Genomic DNA, 18,344 nt, shown 5'->3' on the forward strand with positions numbered 1-18,344 from the left:
TTTATATATAATCTTGTATTTAGTTTCTCTAATACAAAATTTTACATGCAAATAAATAATTTTACAATATTACATTATTTGCGGGATGCTATCTTTTTATTATTTTAAATTTGAGTTCTCCATCGGGCGCGTACATGAATGTGACTTTATATTTTAGCGGTTCGTGGTGGTACTCCAGTTTATACGATCTCAGGAGCTGAAAATAATATCGTTATAATATTTCTTGTTTTACATTGTTAGCGCAAATTTTTATAAGCCCAAGTAAAATCAAACTTAAAAACTAAACATTTAGTTTAAAAAAATTTATTATTAAAGTGATAAGATAAGTATACACATTAAATCAAATATCGGCAATGCAATGAGATTGTTCAAGCTGGAGGACACGTTCTCTGCCGTTCCCGCATGGGACCACATGCGGCATTCCCTATTTATAGAAATATATGTAAAATACTATACCTTCGCGAGGAGTACTTGCATCTCGAGATCCGCGAATCGTCTGCCCAAGCACATCCGCGCTCCGTAACCGTATGGCAGCGACGCGAATGGATGCAGAATTTCGTTATCAGAATCTTTGAGCCATCTCGCAGGCTTAAACGTCTTCGCGTCCGCGACGTATTCCTCCATATTACCGGTGACGAGTGTTGGGAACACGACTTGAACCTAAAATTATATTAATTGTAAAAAATTGTGAGTATGTCAAACACCATAAGATATTTTTTACGAATATCTTGAGCGGTAGAGGGATGTAAAAATAGAATATGCTGCGTACTCCTTTTGGAATTTTATAGCCGCAAATGACGGTGTCGTTTTGCAAGGTTCTGCCGTTTCCGATGACAGTGGAGTATACTCTGAAACGCATACAAGATCTTTTTATTTACAAAATTAGGCTACCATCGGTATATGTAAAAAATTAAATTAACTGTCGAATAAGTAATTATTATCAAAGTTTATTAATGCTACGACGTTTAATATTACCTAAACACTTCCCGGATGAAAGCTTTCATGTAGATTGCCTGGTCCAGGTGGCTCGTTGTGAGAGAGACGGATGGATCTGGCAGTATTTGCAACAGCTCTTGATGTATCTTTTCCTGTTCTTCCGGTCTAGTCGCTAATTGATACAATATCGAACATACCGCCATCGATATCTGCAATATACATCGTACATGTATACTTTTAATTACGATGTTGTTACACGTACGATTATAGCAATTGTAATCTACGATATTGTGCGACTTGCCGTGTCAATGCCGACCAATATCAGATCAAGAGCGAAGATGCAGGCTATCTTAGGGTCCGTCTCTTTGGCTAAAATTCGCTCTATCAGCGACAAGTCGCTTTCGTCCACGGCTTTCTTACTTTTAAGCCTGACTATCGCGGCGTCAAGGTACTTCATGCATATCCTAAAATGAAACATACATTATGTTGTCACGTACACTTCATGAACTACTCGTTGCGTTTCAGGAATGAATCGTCACCGAGCTAGCTGCGAATTAAATTAAGTTGGAAAAAAATTTATGTAACATCGAGCATTTATGTATCACGAAATCAGATAATGGCTTTGAAATCGAGATTTTTCCGTTCCACTGATTTTCCGTAACTTTTTACTTCCAAACGCGTAGATATACGTTAAATTAAACGATCTAACGAAATGCTGAAAGAAGAAGATAAAATTCGCTTTCACGTGTTTAAATCTCAAATAAAGAATTTATATGTTTCCCAATCTCATATCTCACGAAAATTACAATAATTGAACAAAAGAGACGGAATATCAAAGGACCATTAAATTTCTTTTTATTTTATATACCTCATCATCTAGATATTATACATATCTTTTTTTCTTTTATAGAATTCTTCGTTTAATTTACTTATCTCTTTTAAACTTACTCGATGAAATAATTCATATTGCGCACGTAACGGGTCCAGAGGGGCGTCGGAATGTATCGCCAGTACGGGGCTTTAAGTTCGAGCGAAGCGACATTTCTCAGCGCGAATTTGGCCGCATCGATAATCGTCTGCGGTTCGGAATCCGACGACAATGTGTCGCCTAAGCACCCGAGTCTGACATCGAGCGCCACACGGCCAATACCTGCCCGATCGACAAATGTATAATTCATAGTACGTGTTATAGCAAATGCTATCGTCATTGCACGTTCCAATAGCGGGAACGAGAAACTCGGAACGAATTTTCTTCCCGGTGAGAATTTTAATACATAACTAATTTCTCTTTTGCCCGATTTCTCTCTCTTTCTTTCTCTGTGTGAAATGAATTGTGTTCTTATATGTACATAAAGTGTTACGAAGTCTTGTTAAATGTTAGACGTTTTATAGTTAACTATATACCCTTGTCACATGATGCAAGAAACAATTATAAGAAGTGATTAAAAGTTATACTTCGCTATATATATGTACATATTTAGAAATATGTATAGAAAATGCAATACGTAAGAGAAAAAGCAATTTTAACATTTTATTCCGATTTATATATTAATTCTAGTGTTTTTTTTTTACAATTATTTCCTAAAATATATATATTAAATTCAATTACAATAATTTTATTACGAAATATAATTATAATTCCACAAAACTTTCTTTCTAAATTATATTTTATATAATCGTATATTTGTACTCTTTTTATTCAACGTTTAATTAAAATAAGATCTCTAACAATATAAAATTATTTAGAAAATTAGTTAATATTAATGATTTAGTTTAGACTACGCAGTTTCTGCAAAAAAGAACGGATATTTCAGTGCTAAATTCGTGCTTCGAATGGATTAGTAATTGAAAATAAATATTTAATTTAAATATTAAATCCCAAGTTATATGCGGGATATTTTAAATACAACTTGAAGAATCTATTATTAGCGTAGAGATACCGTTTTGTGCAATATGCCATTAACGTTGTTAAATAATACTTAACACAAGATAAGTGGGTAATACTTTACATAAGATATAGGAACTAACATTCCAAAGCCCATTTATGTATCTCGTTATCGAAATCGCCGGGCAGTTCGTCGTTGTCTCCTTTAATATCCTCGATTCTACAACCCAATGAGAGACATCGCCAATAATTAGCAATATATATGCTACATTTATTTCCTACTCTCTTTTACCTCCTTATGAAATCCTCCGTAACTACTTCGATCGGTGTTATGTATTTTCGTACAGTCTTCGGCTGGAGAACAGGTTTCTGCACGCGCGTGCGAAATTCTTTCCACGGCTCGCCATGTCTAATGGGAGAAATCAAATTAGCGTGCGATGAGTTCAGAATAAACTAACGGAGCAAATAAAGACCGTGCGCCTCATCTCGGTTTCGTTGAGATATTACTGGCACAATAAAAAGTCGAGAAGGTCACGAAACTCGAGATATTCTATATACGTACTCCACTCCATGTTATGTTTATTTAATGAGAGATATAGTAAATTATATATATATATATATATATATATATATATATATATCTAATTTAATATATATAATTTCCGGACCCCTATATATATATATATATATATATATATATATATATATATATATTTATTTATTTATTCACAAAAACGAATTTATATTTATATAAAATAAAAATCTATGGAAGATCTCTTGAATAAATCAAATAGGAATAATAAAAGAGCCAGGCACGGTAATATATTTTTTAGCACGCAAATATATTATATTATTAAATAGACAAATTAAATAAAATGATTAAATTAACGCAACGTTTCAACCCTTATTTTGAGCCATCTATTACAATTTATATACATGAAGGAATAGAATATAATTGATAATTTTTGCTGAATAAAATACATTTATTATTTCTAAAAAAATTTTCAAATATGTATTACCGTGACTTTCATCGAGAAATTAGATTTTAGATTAACGAGAAAGTTCTGTTTGTTCTATACATGGCCTATTATGTTTTAATAAATCGAAAGCAAAATTATTCCGATAATTATCGTTCACCTACACGCCAACGACGCCGGGTAAATCGCCGAAGAAGTCCTTGCGTACGACGCTCTTATAGTGCACCAGGCAGGGCATGGAGGGCCGGAAGGGCGTAGGACCCTCTTGCCGGTACACCTTCTCGATCTCGTCGGCGTCGTAGACAAAGAGCAGATCGGGGCGGCCCATCAGACCGCTCAGCCGCACGATTTTGCCGTACTCGTCGTAGAACATCTGCGAGATCTTGCCGACGTCCGAGATCTGGTACTGGCCGATCAGCGGCAGCAGCCGCCAGGCGTTGCCTAGGATCGGTATCGGCCGCGGTCCCGGCACCTCGTCGTACGGTCTGATGGACGAGGGCGCGATCCCGGGGGATGACGATGAGGACGCATGAGGACACTCGGACGTGGACGTGATCGTGTCGCTGCAGAAAAGCCGAAACGCGTCCCTTCGAAGAAGCGACTCGCAGGGTTGCAACAAGCGGCTTCGCATCCCGCAAACTCGTAGCGGCGGTTTCATTCTGCAACCCCCGGCCGTTATCACCTCTCTTTAATCGGAGTATATACAAATGCTTCTGTCGTTATCAAAATAAAATCGCAAGACTAGCGAATCATCAACGAAAAACACGAAAATTATATAACGAGACCAGGTTTAATTGTGTTACCTTGTATGATTATTATTTTATGTGGTTATTTGCTTGTTTCATTTTTTTTTATGTTTGGCGTTTTTTGAAAGTTTTTTCCTCATGGCTTATTATTCAGGATTAAAACTTTGTCCGAAATATATATTCATGAAAGAAATTTTATCATCGATGTTTAACGCAGGTTATGGGCTTTGTGTTCCTGGGAACTAAATTCACTGGATCCTCAATAAAAAAAAACAACTTGTTTCATTTTATATACTACGCTTTTGCATGTAAATGCTGTTATTATCATCATCACTAATGCACTGAGCGTGTTATGACGCTGCAATCCCTCCCAAATTCCTAAACTTTTATTGCCGAGATGTAAACCACGAAAAACAAACTTTCACCGACGAGGATCGTAATATGATAATCTGAGCGCATCTCTCTTTCTCTCTTAATCTTTTAACGCGCAGCTTCAATCCTCCGTGTCAATATACCCTGCGGTCCACTTGACGCTACAAATGCTTCGAAGCATTCCTCTTCTCTTTTCTTTCAATGAAGAAAGAAAGAGAAGAAGAACGCTCCAAAGCATTTGTAGCGTCAAGTGGACCGCAGCCATACTCTCTCTTATTAGATTCAAATTGAAAACGCGCGGCTTTCCATATTTATAAAAGGCCTTCTCTGATCCTTCTGGCTCTTCTTTTCCTTCTGGAACCTTTCTCTTTACAAATGGAAGGGCCCAAGAGTATCTTCCCGTTTGTAAAAAGATTCAAATTAGTAAAGAATTTCTTTTATTGTTTTTTTTTTAGATTTTCTTAAGCAGTCATTATTTATTAAAAAAAAATACTCAGACTACGAAAAATTGCGCGTTTAAACGAAGAGATAACTAAAACGGAGAAAGCGAAACTAAAATTAATAAAAAAAAAAGAAAGAAAGATGTATTGTCTATTAGAATACAATGTTTACCAAAAAGGAGTGAAGGCGATTACAACGCAAAGTAACGAAAGTATGCGCGTTGATCCAGTAAGTTGAGGCGAGAAAGCGTAAAAATTCGGATGTTTATCTCGAACATTGAACTCGAACTGCAGGTGAATCAGAGATCATTTGAAAACATTTCATTTCTAAAAGGTTCAAATTATTACTCATTAAAAAAATTAAAAATTTATACGTCAAATGGATATGTACGAAATTGAATTAAACAATGCAGAGAAATTTCTTTTAGGCCGCTCAGAACAATATCTTATTTGTTATTATTGCTTTGTAATAATTATAGTATTATTTATCAATCGCGCTAAGATATTAAATTTCTAATATTTTACGGCAAAGTACATACATTTAATTTAAGAAAATTGGGAAAAGCTATTCTCGAACTCTCTCTCAAGCAGGAAGCATCGCCTCTCGCGCATTGAAATCACTTTGCCCGAAGAGGAAAATAATTTTCGATTTTCTTTCACTAATTAACTCGAATTTTGTGGAAACCCTACGATTACATTCCGTAAATAAATTAGCGTAATATTATCGCAATTGATATTAACTAATTCCTATATCAGTAATTTTTATTGCGAGCGCACCTCGTTATATTGAAAGACTGCAGCATCGTCCAAATCCTCTCTTCACGGAGACGATTGACTGGAATTTTCGGCTGACGGCTGATTCACTCATATACACTCGCGCGCACGCTATCGTGACGAAGACAAAGGATCCAAGACTTGGGTAACGTTAAGCCTCGTAGACGCACCGTTACTGAAAACGATGTGTACCGCGAGCGAAGAAGAAGGTCGTGGGACTCGATCTACGCTAAGTTAAGTGCCCCCCACTGAAGAATTCTCCCTCTAGCACAAAATGACCCGAATCTTGAACGAATTTGGCTTAACTCACAACTTGTTCTAGCAACGGTATCGCAATTCGGAAACCTTACATCGAACCCACCTCAACATTCTTTTCAGTCAAAAATAAATCGTTGAATTTAAAAAAAAAAATCCTGTTTCTCTATTATTTGGAACATATTATCTTCAAATATCAATCGACGTGCATTTAACAAAATATTACAAAAAATATGCCTTAATTGTGATCTTGGCGAAAATAAAAAAACAAAATAGAATAAATAAAATAATTGCAATAAAAATATAAAAATTACATAAAAGCATTGCAGTTTAAAAAAAAATGTATTTTTAATAACAATGTAGTCGTACATATATTGCAAAATGAAAAATGGGTAGAGTAAAATACAAGATCTGATAATATATATATAGAGGAAAGACAACCTATTATGAGACAGGATCCTAATATGAGATGGCGGGTTTTTTACATGGTGGGATCAAAAGATGAGGCCTATATAAGGCCTTTTAGCTTAAAATATCTCACATTAAGATTCTGTCTCATAATAGGAATCTTTCCTCTACCAGTAATTATGAAAGTGATTTAACTAAAAAATTAAAAAAAATTATTTTATTGCTTATTTTGTGTACCATTGATCTAAATTATAATAATTCGAAGTCATTCCTGAAAAAAAGTTCTAAAGTTATTTATTGCGACGATAGAGTCTTATCGTTAAATAAATCATTTAAGTCATTTATTTCTTGAAAATGTTAGTTTTGTAAAAAAGAAAATCTTGTCATATCACACATATAAATTTAGCTAATTCTTAAATCTTCAATGTTTCAAAATGACGCTTACTTGTGTCAATCAAGATTTACCGTTTCTGTGATCTTCTCTAAATTTATAATTCTCTCTTTTCTATTATTTTATTCTATCTCTCAATTTCTACATATTGATTAAAAACTACTGTTATATCTGTTATATGTATAATCATCTCATTTTACATGCATTTTATTACTTAAGACTTACTTAAAAAAGCATTTCAAATTTAATTTAAAAAAATGTCTTCTTCAGCATTATCTTCAGCATTCTTAATCTTCACATCTCAAAGTATTTTTTATCTGTGTCAATCTTGTTTGCAACTTAGCAAGTTCGTTCATTATATCGTTATTCGACAGTTCATTCTTATCGTAGACAACCTGCTTAGCATGTTTGACTATGTTAGGATCCATTTTCAAAGTGGACCAATCCATGGAATAGCCATCAACGTTATGCCTATGGCCATCGTAAACAATCAGATTATCATCGTAAGGTTTGAAACTTATCTTACCGCATTTGAGGTAACGTGGAAAGAGAAGAATCTTGTTGGAAAAGAAATTAAAAGGATTCGACCGCGTCCATTTAGAATTCCAGCAGAACGGTTTCCCGACTGTCATTCTTTCGAAACAAGCGATCAGGCGTACCCGGGAGATTAGTCCGACAATCTCGGCCTTATTCAGAATCTCGGCAATGTTGCTGATTGCCAAACCATTAAGCAAATTAAACAGCACGATGACTATGTAAAAGATGAACAGCACGAACACAATGCGGCTCCAAACAGGATACGCAGAAAATAAAATGACATTGGCGTTAAACTCGCCGGTGAACATAATGATGGTTTTGAAAAGCGAAAGACCGAGATTAGAGAAACCGTCATTCCTCAAGAGCATGTTGAAAGCTAGAGTGAATGCGAGGATCAGAATCAGATACGGGAAGGAAAAGCGAACGAAATTGAAGAGAACAGTTCGAAACATTTCGATAAAAGTGGACGGAAACAGATGATGGCTCATCAGAGTCATTAGCTCCCAGGTGGACAGCAGGATAACCATGACTCCGATTTGCCGTCCTGCGCCGCACAGCAGTGCAAGAGTCAGTACCATTAGCAAAACTCGTGACCAGTTTTCCAAATCTACCAAGTAGCGTTTGGGACAGGAGTAAAATTGCAAGATCTCTCGATAGGTGAAGGGCAGCAACATCCCCATGACAAAAACCCACGATAGATTGTTTTGCAATGTAAGGAAAGTACTTGCCAAGACCGTATTGGAACTATCGTTAGCTACTTGCTGTGTCGTATTTCTACTTGATATGTCGTAAGTCATGCTTAGTACGTAGGCGTTCACAAAGCAATAGAACATTGTGTAAAAAACGAAATTTACGTACAAAACGTGCCGTATCGTGTACCATTTAATGTAGAGAAAGGACGAGATTAACGGATGTCTCAACAAATGTTTCAGAGTGTCGTTATTGGCGATATACAAAATTACTTCCATTTCACAGGTCGCTCGCGAAACTTCCTGCTGTTCAGTGAAATTTTCGTGCGGCATCAAGCAACGATAGTCGAATTCGATCGTACACTCGTCCGTCCATTGTTTCTTCAGTTGAATACAGTCATTAAAATAACTAGACAATATGAATTCAGGAATATTTGCGATAACGATGTTGTTGGATTCGTTCACCTGACCGAGGTAACTACCTTCCTTGAGAAGTAGAGTTGCAGCTTCGTAGTAATTTCTCTCGAGAGCGTAATGCAACGGCGTATTGCCTAAACCTGCAAAATAAAAATTGTTGATACAGAATATCTGTACAAATTTTTCAAAAAGCGCCTAAAAGACGAAATCATATTTCAAATATTCGTAAGAAATTTATGTTTTCTAAGAAATGGTATTTCTTTGATTGTTTGTACTATTATATATACTTGTCGATATATGTATATAATCACCATCAACGGAACGAACATCCATGGTTTCCCTAAAGTCCAGGATCAGTTTTATATACTCCAGCTGATTGGACGCATTTTCTAGTGACGATATTTCCAATAGTCGGCAGGCTTCCAGAATCATCGTACCGTTTATTTCGGGTTGTAAGTTAAGTAGTTCACGAAAAACGATGTCATGACCATACAAGAGGACCTCTTCTTTGATAATATTTAAACGTGCCGGGCTTTGAATAGACCTCCTGAGAATCTCGCGAATGTCCAAGTTACTGACCGAGGAACCTTGTCATAATAATAAATTAATAATATATATGTTAAACAAAGTATGCAAAATTGATTTTGTTTACATGTTGAATACATGTTTAAAATAAATATTGGATACTTATTAGCTGATTTATCATAGCAAATTCGGTTGGACGCACCAGCGCGCACTCATAGTGCACATTAAATAACCGTTGTATACTGATTTAATCTCTAATATTTAAAATAAAATGCAAATATTTCGACTGATAAAATGCTCAATACAATTTTACCAAATAGTACAATAAAGAATATTAAGGATTTTGTGACACACTTAACCCGTTTATATTAAATATACACTTTACGTTGATTTGTGTACGACGGCTTTAATGTGCATTGAATGTGCACTGGTGTGGCGCCAAATTCGCTATAAGAAAAACGAGTAAGATTGTCATAAATTGGGACTGTCAATATAATTGCGACATGTACTAATTTTGCAATAATTACATATCGCATTTATAGCAATTCTTCGGCGACTCTGAGAGACATAAACTTGGCATTGAATCCTTCTTTCATACCTTTTACACTTAGTGACACTTAGTCTCGTCACTATACTGTTCAGATAGAATTTAAGAGTCTGATGCTCTTTTATCTGCAAGTCTTCAAAGAAATTTGAACAAAGTAACAGTAAATTTTTTTTCACAATTTAATTTTTTCTAAGAACAACTATTTGTATATTATTTTTTGTAATCTATCTGAGCCAGAACATTTGTATATTATACGTACAATTTCTTTTTAACGAAAATGCTTTTCTTTTTGCTCATGCGTGCGCGAATGCGAGCACACGTATATACGTATATACGCGCCATGCACACAACACGTGTACGCATACACACAATTACCTTGTATTATTCGGAAGAAGTTAGCGAAAGAAGAAGTAGAAGAAGAGGAAGATGAAGAAGCCGTCGACGAGCGGCGAGATCCATAGATAATCATGGGCAATTCCCTGTGGTTATCAAGCTCAATAATTCTATTAGCGCTGGTCGGTATTAATACCCTTCGGGGTCGAAGGCGAACAGGTCGACAATAGAACAACATCTGCACCAACATGTACCAGAGGCACCGGATGCATACTGCGATAACGAAGACGCCAGCCATCCATATAAAAACCAATTCGACGTACGACAGTCTGAAGATTGTAGGACACATGATTCCAAAAACATGGTTCCAAAAAACAACAAAGAGAATTGTAAACGTATATATCAAAACAGTACCTATATTTCAAAACACTACTTAGATAACATGCATGTTGCATAAGACGTCGTAAAGACATCTTTAAGACAACTAAGATATATTAAGATATCTTTAAGATATCTTTACGACGTCTTATGCAACATGCATGTTATCTGGGTAATTTTTCTCATGTTACCCGTCACATAATCACACTTTAATTTTTCACATAGTCGTCATCATAATGCTCTTTGTCACCAACATCAAAATTTGATATTACGTGACGGCTAACATGAGAAAAATTAAAGTGTTCCGAAATATATGTTCGCTTACCCTGATTTCAGATCAGTTGAGCCAGGATTACTTCCACTTGTATTAGTAAAATTGCTTTCATCGGACAACATTTTCTCACATTAAAATCTTCAAATTTGTATCCTCTGTTAATTATGTCTGATAATATTCGTACTTCTTCCTGCGTAAAATCACAGAAAAATCTGTTAAAATGTTTTTTCGTCGTCTATGTAGAATTGTATAAAATAACTTTTTATTCAGCAGTAATCTTACGCAATCCTTTCACGTATCGATACGTAAGTTGAGCGTGAACGCAAACAAAGCGCGGCGAGTGACAAGCAAAGAGATGTGGGATGTGGGATAAATAAGAGAAAAAATATATATATATCACGTAAACTGCTGCTGCAGCTTTCGTTTATCTTAATCTAATTTTGTCTTTAATACAATGTTGTTGTCGAATTAATTTATTTCTGAAGATTATACATTTTACGATATATATATTACTTATATTGCGTATACTCTCAAAATGTACTTGATATAAATAAAATTTTGATTTTTCACTGCTTTCTTGCATATTATGTACGATCTTTTCTTTTGCCTCTATTTTTCAAGTGTGTAATGTTTGGCACACAGAAACACATATAGAAGAGATATGAAACATTCGGTTCTCCGATAATTTCGAGATAAGCGCACGAGCCACGAGAAAAAACAGGCCAGCGCGCATGTGTGCGCGGCGCGCGCGTCGCGTCACTCGACAGTCACAAGAAGATGCTGGACGATGTATCCCGCCGCCCCGGATCTTCCTTACATCCTGTCGGAACGTGAGGAAATCAACTCGGTTCTGTACAAACCGATCAATTCGACGCAGCGGATAAAGGTACGGCTGACATGATCATGATCGCCTGGCAAGGCTTTGCACGCGTTTCTCCGCCTCCGCGCTTAACGCGCCTAAGCGGCGACGGGGAGGTTAACTCGAACGGTACGGTGGGCGTACATACATACACAATGCACCTGTCAACACACCTGTCAAAAATGTTCCGCGACTTGCCCCGCGTTGGCCAGCCTCCGAGGAACAATAAAAATAATCCGGATTATTTTCGACTTCAGTAATGTCGAGCAAGTTTCAAGATTTTCATCTCTAGACAGGACAGAAATGAATACATTTATAACTTATTGCGTTGCATACAATACGTTGCATATCTACACAAGATATACTATTACTTCGTTTATTCATAGCACTGTTGCGCAATTATTTACTTTTAACCGTAGCAGCGAATGTTCGCCTTTTTTTGTCGGATCTGTGTACATAGATACGATACATAAAGATAGATGAGATACAATTTCCAAAATCTGTTCTTTTTTTCTCTTATATTTTTGATTGACTTTATATAGTGCAATTTTCAAGGTGTATAATATAAATTATGTAATTACAGTACACATGTTTCCACGCTTCGCCGAGTTACGTTGTGCTAGGCTCAACCAGCGGCAGCGTCTACTTGTTCTCCAGAGAACCATGTTCGTTTCTTCAAATAATACCCCTATCGGTAAATAATTCTTCAGTTGCAATTACGTTAAGTTTTCATTCATAATTTTCTCAGCACATATGATCAGGAATGTAGGTTTTAGTCAAATGTTGATTGAACGGATGACATATATGACTACGCTGTGCGATTGGCATATTTATTAACGTTTGTCTTTTATCCAGGAGGGTGTGGTCACACGTGTGGCGATATCACCTGACGAGAAGACCGTAGCCCTAGCCACCACTCGCGGTACCGTCTGTCTAGTCTCTCTAAAATCCACTCCGCAACTTATGTCGGTATCGACGGAGCACGTGTATAAACAAATCACTTGTATCTGCTGGAACAATAACAGTACCGAGATATACGTGGGAGATGCAGTCGGCAGGGTCTCCGTCATGGTGCTGTCCGTATTCACGGTAAGCTTATAACGCAATAAATTGAATACTAACAAGCTTAATGTTTACTTTCACAATTTAACGTATATGATAATTTAATATTGTGTAATAAATTAAAATTATGTGCAACATAATGTATTGTTGCGATGCGTGATATGCGTGATCTAATTTATATGTTAATATTATATCTATTTCGCATTTATGTATCGTGCATGTATGTCAACCAAGATGTCGTGCATAATATCTTTTTTCTCTTTTCTTACGATTAGGTCAACGGAATGTTTCAAACTCCGGCATGCACGCTCATGAATCTGGATTCCAGCGTCGTGCAATTGAGCTTTCTCTCGCCTCTGCTGCTGGTCTCCACGTTAACGCGTTGTTACATCTGTAACACAATGCTGGAGCAGTACAAACAGATAGGCAATAAACCGCGAAACGGGGAGTTCGGCGCGTGTTTCCACACGCGCGAGAACACCACTTCGAACACACAGAGGGAGGAGAAAAACATCAATGACGCGCGGGGCGCGTTCAACTTGATCTCCGATAACGATAGCAATATCCTGGGCGAGAATCACTCGAAGATATTTTGCGCTCGACCCGGCTCGAGATTGTGGGAGGTGTCGGCCGACGGGGTCGTCGTGAAGACGCATCAGTTCAAAGAGGCTCTGGCGATTCCGCCGATAGCAATATTTCGATCGGATAGTACCTTAGAATCTAGTCAGGAGGAGGAGACGGAACGCGAGTGGCCGCCGCAGTCTGTTAACTTCTCGCACCTGTTTGTACTCGCACGCAAGTATTTATTTTCCTATACGACTAGCGGCCTGTACGTTATCGATCCCGCGAACGCGAGCGTGCTGTTGTGGAGCAACGAGTACGCGAATGTCAGCATGACGGCGATCGTGGACGATCGAATTTACTTGATGACCTGTGATAGCGAATTTCATTGTGTAGCGTTAACGACACTCGACAGCCTGTTACTGCGGCTCTATTGCCGGGAGCAATTTAGCGAGTGTCTGAACGCGTGTTTTGTATATAAGTCGCAACTACTGAACGCCATCGGCACTAAGGATATTGTCGAGATGTTCGAAGTGAAGGATCTACCGCGAGACGAGAAAGCGTTGCTGCGACCGTTAATAACGCTGCTGCAAACCAGCGGTAATAATAGACCGGCCAAATTGGACTCTGGGATCGTAGTCGTGCACTCGGAGAACGATAGATTCGCGGATAAAAGAACCTACGGCTGTGAAACGACGTCTTCGTCGCAGTCTCCCGAGATCTCCAGCGATGATTCGTCCGAGATGCAAATACAATCTGGGACAGATCGGGAAGAAGATCTCGCACGGGGAGATACGCTCGAGACGGCTTCGGAGGACGTACTTGATTCGGGGAATTACGACGGGGAAGTGTTAGATATCAAAGATGACGGTCATCGAAGAGCGGATTTTCAGGAAAACGTCACGCACAGGGTGCAGTCCGATTTACGCTCGATTTACGATCTGGCGAACAGCGTCAGACCCGGTATGTCGGAGAAGGAAATCGAGGAAATTATCTTGGAGACGGATAAGAGGATGAGAACTGTCAAAGACTCCTACCGAGACTCGCCCGGGCTTCAGAGTTTCATCTATGAAGTTACTCGCGCCGCGGAATTGCATTACTACAACGTGTTTCTGGAAAATGCTTTTGTGCGGTCGATCGACTCCATCGCCAACGATTACGTCGTGCGGCATTTCGCGAGAGCCTTCATCGAGATCAACGCGCCGACTTATGCCAGGTGCAGCTGCGGTTATCCCTACCCGATGGACAAGACCGTGGAGCCCAAGTTCCTAGCGGTCGGCGAGTCCTTGATTAAGAGATACGCTGACGAACTGCCGAAAGAATGTAGCAATATTTGCGACAAGGTACCTTACATGTGGCGCGTGTACCTGTCCATCCGCGTCGAGCGACGTAGCGCGCTGGACGACCTGTTGAGACAGTGCCTTCAGACCAGGGACAATGTCGTGCTGTCGTTTCTTCTGCCGGCGCTAAACGAGCAACAATGGAGTTGCGTGGCCATGTGCCTGGGCGAGATCCAGGACGGCACTTGCCTATTCTGCGCGATGCCTTTGGCGAGGAAGCCCGATTATGACGTGCTGATAGATTGGAGCGGGATTGCCAGAGAGATCATGAGTAGAGAGGGACCAGACGAGGCTACGGCGTTTCTGATTAAGCTCGAGAGCATGATACCGGACATTGATTTGGACAGAAGGTATTGAAAAATCTTCAAGATAGATAAGATTGATCTGTATTCTTTCTTTTACAGAATGATGACAAAATAGTATGATATATACAGATCTTACAGCGAAAGTTAATAAGAATTTCATTGATAATTAAGAAGTAATATAAATATTGTCTAAAAAATTTGTCGTTCAGTATTACAGAATTACATTAATTTTTTTTGCAACATTAAAATTTGTCATAAACATTTTTAAAGATTTAAAGAGAAGAGTTTTTTCGACGAGTATAATATTCGATACTTTTTATTATTAATAGAACTCTTATATTGCCATCAATATTAACAAGATTACTCATTTTCTGTTCGTCATTCTATAAATTGTAGAAGAATATAGAATGCAACGCTATATAAAATTACAGCGTCCTTGGCCTGTTTGCTAACAATCGATACTGTTGTATAAATAAATGTAAAAACTCTGAAATATAAATACAGAAAATAAAAATAAGAATAAAGATAAGAATACAAAGATAAGATAGAATGATAGCTAAACCAAAATAAAATTTATAAGTAATTTATTTAATTAAAATAATATACGATTATATGATTAAAAGTGTTCTGTATACATAAAGAAATTTAATTAATCTCGGCTAAAAGTTTTGCGGCTAACAATTATTGATAAGTACTAATATATTATTTTTATTGTAGCATATTCCAGTCGATCATATTTACAAAAATGCTGCATCGCCGAGGCTTGAAGAAGTCAATCGATTTCAGTAAAACTAATCAATTATCATCGGAATATGGTACAATTTGCTCGCCACAGGTAATCTCACTGCTATTTCTATCGTAAAAATAAGAAAGTATCTAAACAACATCAGTCTAAAGATCTGGAAAGATGTCTTCCAGATTTATATGTTGTCTAGATATACATATAGAATGAATCAACACAACTCGTTCAGCTTATTTTTCTTTAAAATCTTTTTGTTAAGAAGATTGCTCTAATAGAAAACGCGCTATAACTTTCACATTAACTTCTTACAACCGAGTAATTTCAAAAAAGAGAAACTTTTCTACGACCTATCTTTCTACGACCAATAGTTAACAATTAGACTAATCAAGTTGACTCTTAAGCAATTTAAGGATCCTCCCTTCCCTCTCTGAGAGCATGAATATAGAGATAGTAAATACTAATTAAGATATTAAATATTATTTTCATTGTCGCAGATAGGCGAACAGCTGGCGAAAGCTCTCGAGAAAGATTTAAGGCGACCAATAGATAAAAATGTGTTCGGGACAGGCGCTCATCATTGGGGTATGCGTCATAAGATTAAATCATTGACGTGCCCAGGCTGCACTTTGTCTTTACAGACGCCAATTTTGCTAGGTGACAATGGAATCGCGATCTTCCGTTGCGGGCACGCCTACCATGTAAACTGTATGATAGAGAGAAAGCTCGCTAGATGCAATCTTCATCAGTAAATATTGTAAATAAGAGTCAAATAAAACAAAGTAACACGTACCCTATACATTTCTCTTAAAATAAAGCTCTCTTCAAACGTACTTGAATCTATATTATTTATTACCTATCTAGTAGATTTCTTTTCTATCGCAAATATTTGGATTTATTATCTCGGTACATTCGTTATCACAGTTGCAAGTTGGACAGTACAGGACATCATAAACCGTAAGACGGAACAAAATCGCTATATAATACAAACATTATTGTCATATCGTCTCGACAGAGCCACGCATTTTTAAAATTGACTACTTTTGTTCGAAATGTACCATTTTTATATCGTTATAATTGTAATATTATCAATAATCACAACTGCAACGACTGATCATAGTCTTCTCGTATATAGAGTTATTAGACATGCATATACAGTAAATAAAATATTCTCGCACGATCCCTGACGCCGCATTATTAAGTTCTTCTTGCAAGAGATCGGGAAAAGGAAAAGTGTACATCTAGATTTACATGAATATTACATTATTTGTCTTATCACTTACCTTATTTGACGTTATCGAAATACATATTACAATTACACGCATACAACGTGTAAATATAACTTCGTGTGCGTGGCCTATTATACACATTCGGCATTTATAATTCTTGCTGTGATTTTGCAGGCTGATCTTTAGTAAAAAAAAAAACTCAACATCCAGATCGTTCGCGATACATTAAATCAAGATTTAACATAATGTATATATTGACATTATTGTAATATATTGCATATATACTTTAGTAGCGTCAGGTCTGACTTACAGCAAGATCTTTATATTAAATATCGATATATGTGTATATTCTTAAATAAATCCATATAAAAGTTGTTCACGCAAATCTTGTGACGATTTCTATCATTATTTCTATAAACACGTTGTGTACCGTAATGCAATAGCACCGAACATTATTCCTTTGATATAAAAGCAAAACAAAAAGCTTATTATCGTATGGAATTATTAAGTTTAGAAAAATATTTACTAATAAGAGACTTTTTTGCATGGAGTGTATATCGGTATCACAGTTCAAATAGCAATAAAATGTACAAAACTTTACTTTGGAACGTTTCTATCGCAATGTGACTAGATAATCTTTGTTATACTTAGCTCTTTACATAATTTATCTACATAATCCTTTTGTATATATAATATAATTATTTAAAAAAAGTATAAAAAAGTCAGCAAAATGTCAAAAATTTCCTACCAATATATCCGTATATATATATATAATTTTTAGCTACAACATAACATTCTTTGAGCATTATGAAGTTTTGAGCAAAGTATTTGAGTCATGACTGTACATTTAGTTATTCATAAATGGACGTTTCAGGTTTTTTTAAAGTGAATATCGTAACTTGCGAAGCTTGCGTCAAACGCAAGTGCCTGTCTTTGCACAATCGCGGAGAAGACACTTCATTTTACAATAAATCACAAGATATCAATATCGTATCTCCATGTTTCTAATAAATTTTATAATACAATTTGGAAGCAGAAAATTTCCTTTCAAACAGGCAGGTTGTTTGTTTTATGCTTCCATTCTTGCAAATTGAGATCGCAGCGCTTGACATTTTTAGCATTTTAGATCAATTATATCATTAATTGCTATTGATCATGTCCTACAGTTGTCATAAAATAAAAGCATTGTGCTTTAAATGTTGATGATAGAGAAAACGTATACGCGCGTTGACAAATATTTCTAATAAAGCCCACTTTAGATGAACCGTAATTATTAGAATTTAGGATAAAATTTTATATTTAAAACTTTATATACCGTGTGTGTAATGCACGAGAAATATTTGAAGACTCAGACAACTTACACAG

The 18,344-nt window shown here is 36.6% G+C and overlaps 3 protein-coding genes across 7 annotated transcripts; 1 reads left to right on the top strand and 2 right to left on the bottom strand.

Annotated features, from left to right (window-relative positions):
* Positions 1 to 58: 58 nt before the first annotated feature.
* Cyp301a1 (Probable cytochrome P450 301a1, mitochondrial) lies at positions 59 to 6,561 on the bottom strand. 2 transcript variants are annotated; one of them, XM_077398901.1, is made up of 10 exons: positions 6,134 to 6,561; positions 3,963 to 4,457; positions 3,114 to 3,230; positions 2,965 to 3,041; positions 1,885 to 2,086; positions 1,238 to 1,400; positions 976 to 1,145; positions 770 to 848; positions 457 to 660; positions 59 to 196 (listed from the first exon to the last, which is right to left on the bottom strand). In XM_077398901.1, the coding sequence occupies exons 1-10, from the start codon at positions 6,157 to 6,159 to the stop codon at positions 89 to 91; spliced, it is 1,641 nt and encodes a 546-aa protein (XP_077255027.1). In that variant the 5' UTR covers positions 6,160 to 6,561; the 3' UTR covers positions 59 to 88. The 2 variants fall into 2 exon arrangements, with proteins under 2 accessions (XP_077255027.1, XP_077255026.1); XM_077398900.1 differs by having other exon boundaries at positions 3,963 to 4,484.
* A 174-nt stretch (positions 6,562 to 6,735) lies between these two features.
* On the bottom strand, positions 6,736 to 12,052 carry LOC143893466 (transient receptor potential cation channel protein painless-like). 4 transcript variants are annotated; one of them, XM_077398897.1, is made up of 5 exons: positions 11,917 to 12,052; positions 10,936 to 11,074; positions 10,275 to 10,561; positions 9,139 to 9,414; positions 6,736 to 8,967 (listed from the first exon to the last, which is right to left on the bottom strand). In XM_077398897.1, exons 2-5 carry the CDS (start codon positions 11,004 to 11,006, stop codon positions 7,472 to 7,474), a joined length of 2,130 nt encoding a protein of 709 aa, XP_077255023.1. In that variant the 5' UTR covers positions 11,007 to 11,074; positions 11,917 to 12,052; the 3' UTR covers positions 6,736 to 7,471. The 4 variants fall into 4 exon arrangements, with proteins under 4 accessions (XP_077255023.1, XP_077255021.1, XP_077255024.1 ...); XM_077398895.1 differs by lacking the exon at positions 11,917 to 12,052 and adding an exon at positions 11,144 to 11,254; XM_077398898.1 differs by lacking the exon at positions 11,917 to 12,052 and adding an exon at positions 11,167 to 11,248.
* On the top strand, positions 11,623 to 16,583 carry Pink (WD40 repeat domain-containing protein pink). Its single transcript, XM_077398871.1, has 6 exons — positions 11,623 to 11,770; positions 12,327 to 12,437; positions 12,599 to 12,832; positions 13,081 to 15,056; positions 15,729 to 15,846; positions 16,248 to 16,583. Exons 1-6 carry the CDS (start codon positions 11,672 to 11,674, stop codon positions 16,500 to 16,502), a joined length of 2,793 nt encoding a protein of 930 aa, XP_077254997.1. The 5' UTR covers positions 11,623 to 11,671; the 3' UTR covers positions 16,503 to 16,583.
* Positions 16,584 to 18,344: the final 1,761 nt, after the last annotated feature.

Source organism: Temnothorax americanus, unplaced genomic scaffold (genome assembly GCF_048541705.1).
Source record: "Temnothorax americanus isolate GAGA-0224 unplaced genomic scaffold, ASM4854170v1 Scaffold12, whole genome shotgun sequence".
In the NCBI taxonomy this organism is placed as follows: Eukaryota; Metazoa; Arthropoda; class Insecta; order Hymenoptera; family Formicidae; genus Temnothorax; species Temnothorax americanus.

Excerpts from the sequence above, each read along its gene's own strand:
- Cyp301a1 (XM_077398900.1), bottom strand. The coding sequence starts at position 6,159 with ATGCTGCAGTCTTTCAATATAACGAG. Across the intron at positions 1,146-1,237 it reads TATTGGTCGGCATTGACACG|ATATCGATGGCGGTATGTTC; the intron begins GCAAGTCGCACA and ends TGTATATTGCAG. Across the intron at positions 197-456 it reads TGCAAGTACTCCTCGCGAAG|CTCCTGAGATCGTATAAACT; the intron begins GTATAGTATTTT and ends TATTATTTTCAG.
- LOC143893466 (XM_077398897.1), bottom strand. The coding sequence starts at position 11,006 with ATGTTGTCCGATGAAAGCAATTTTACTAATACAAGTGGAAGTAATCCT. Across the intron at positions 10,562-10,935 it reads TCAACTGATCTGAAATCAGG|ACTGTCGTACGTCGAATTGG; the intron begins GTAAGCGAACAT and ends TACAATCTTCAG. Across the intron at positions 9,415-10,274 it reads CTTCTTCCGAATAATACAAG|GTTCCTCGGTCAGTAACTTG; the intron begins GTAATTGTGTGT and ends TATTATGACAAG.
- Pink (XM_077398871.1), top strand. The coding sequence starts at position 11,672 with ATGTATCCCGCCGCCCCGGATCTTCCTTACATCCTGTCGGAACGTGAG. Across the intron at positions 11,771-12,326 it reads ATTCGACGCAGCGGATAAAG|TACACATGTTTCCACGCTTC; the intron begins GTACGGCTGACA and ends ATGTAATTACAG. Across the intron at positions 15,847-16,247 it reads GTACAATTTGCTCGCCACAG|ATAGGCGAACAGCTGGCGAA; the intron begins GTAATCTCACTG and ends TCATTGTCGCAG.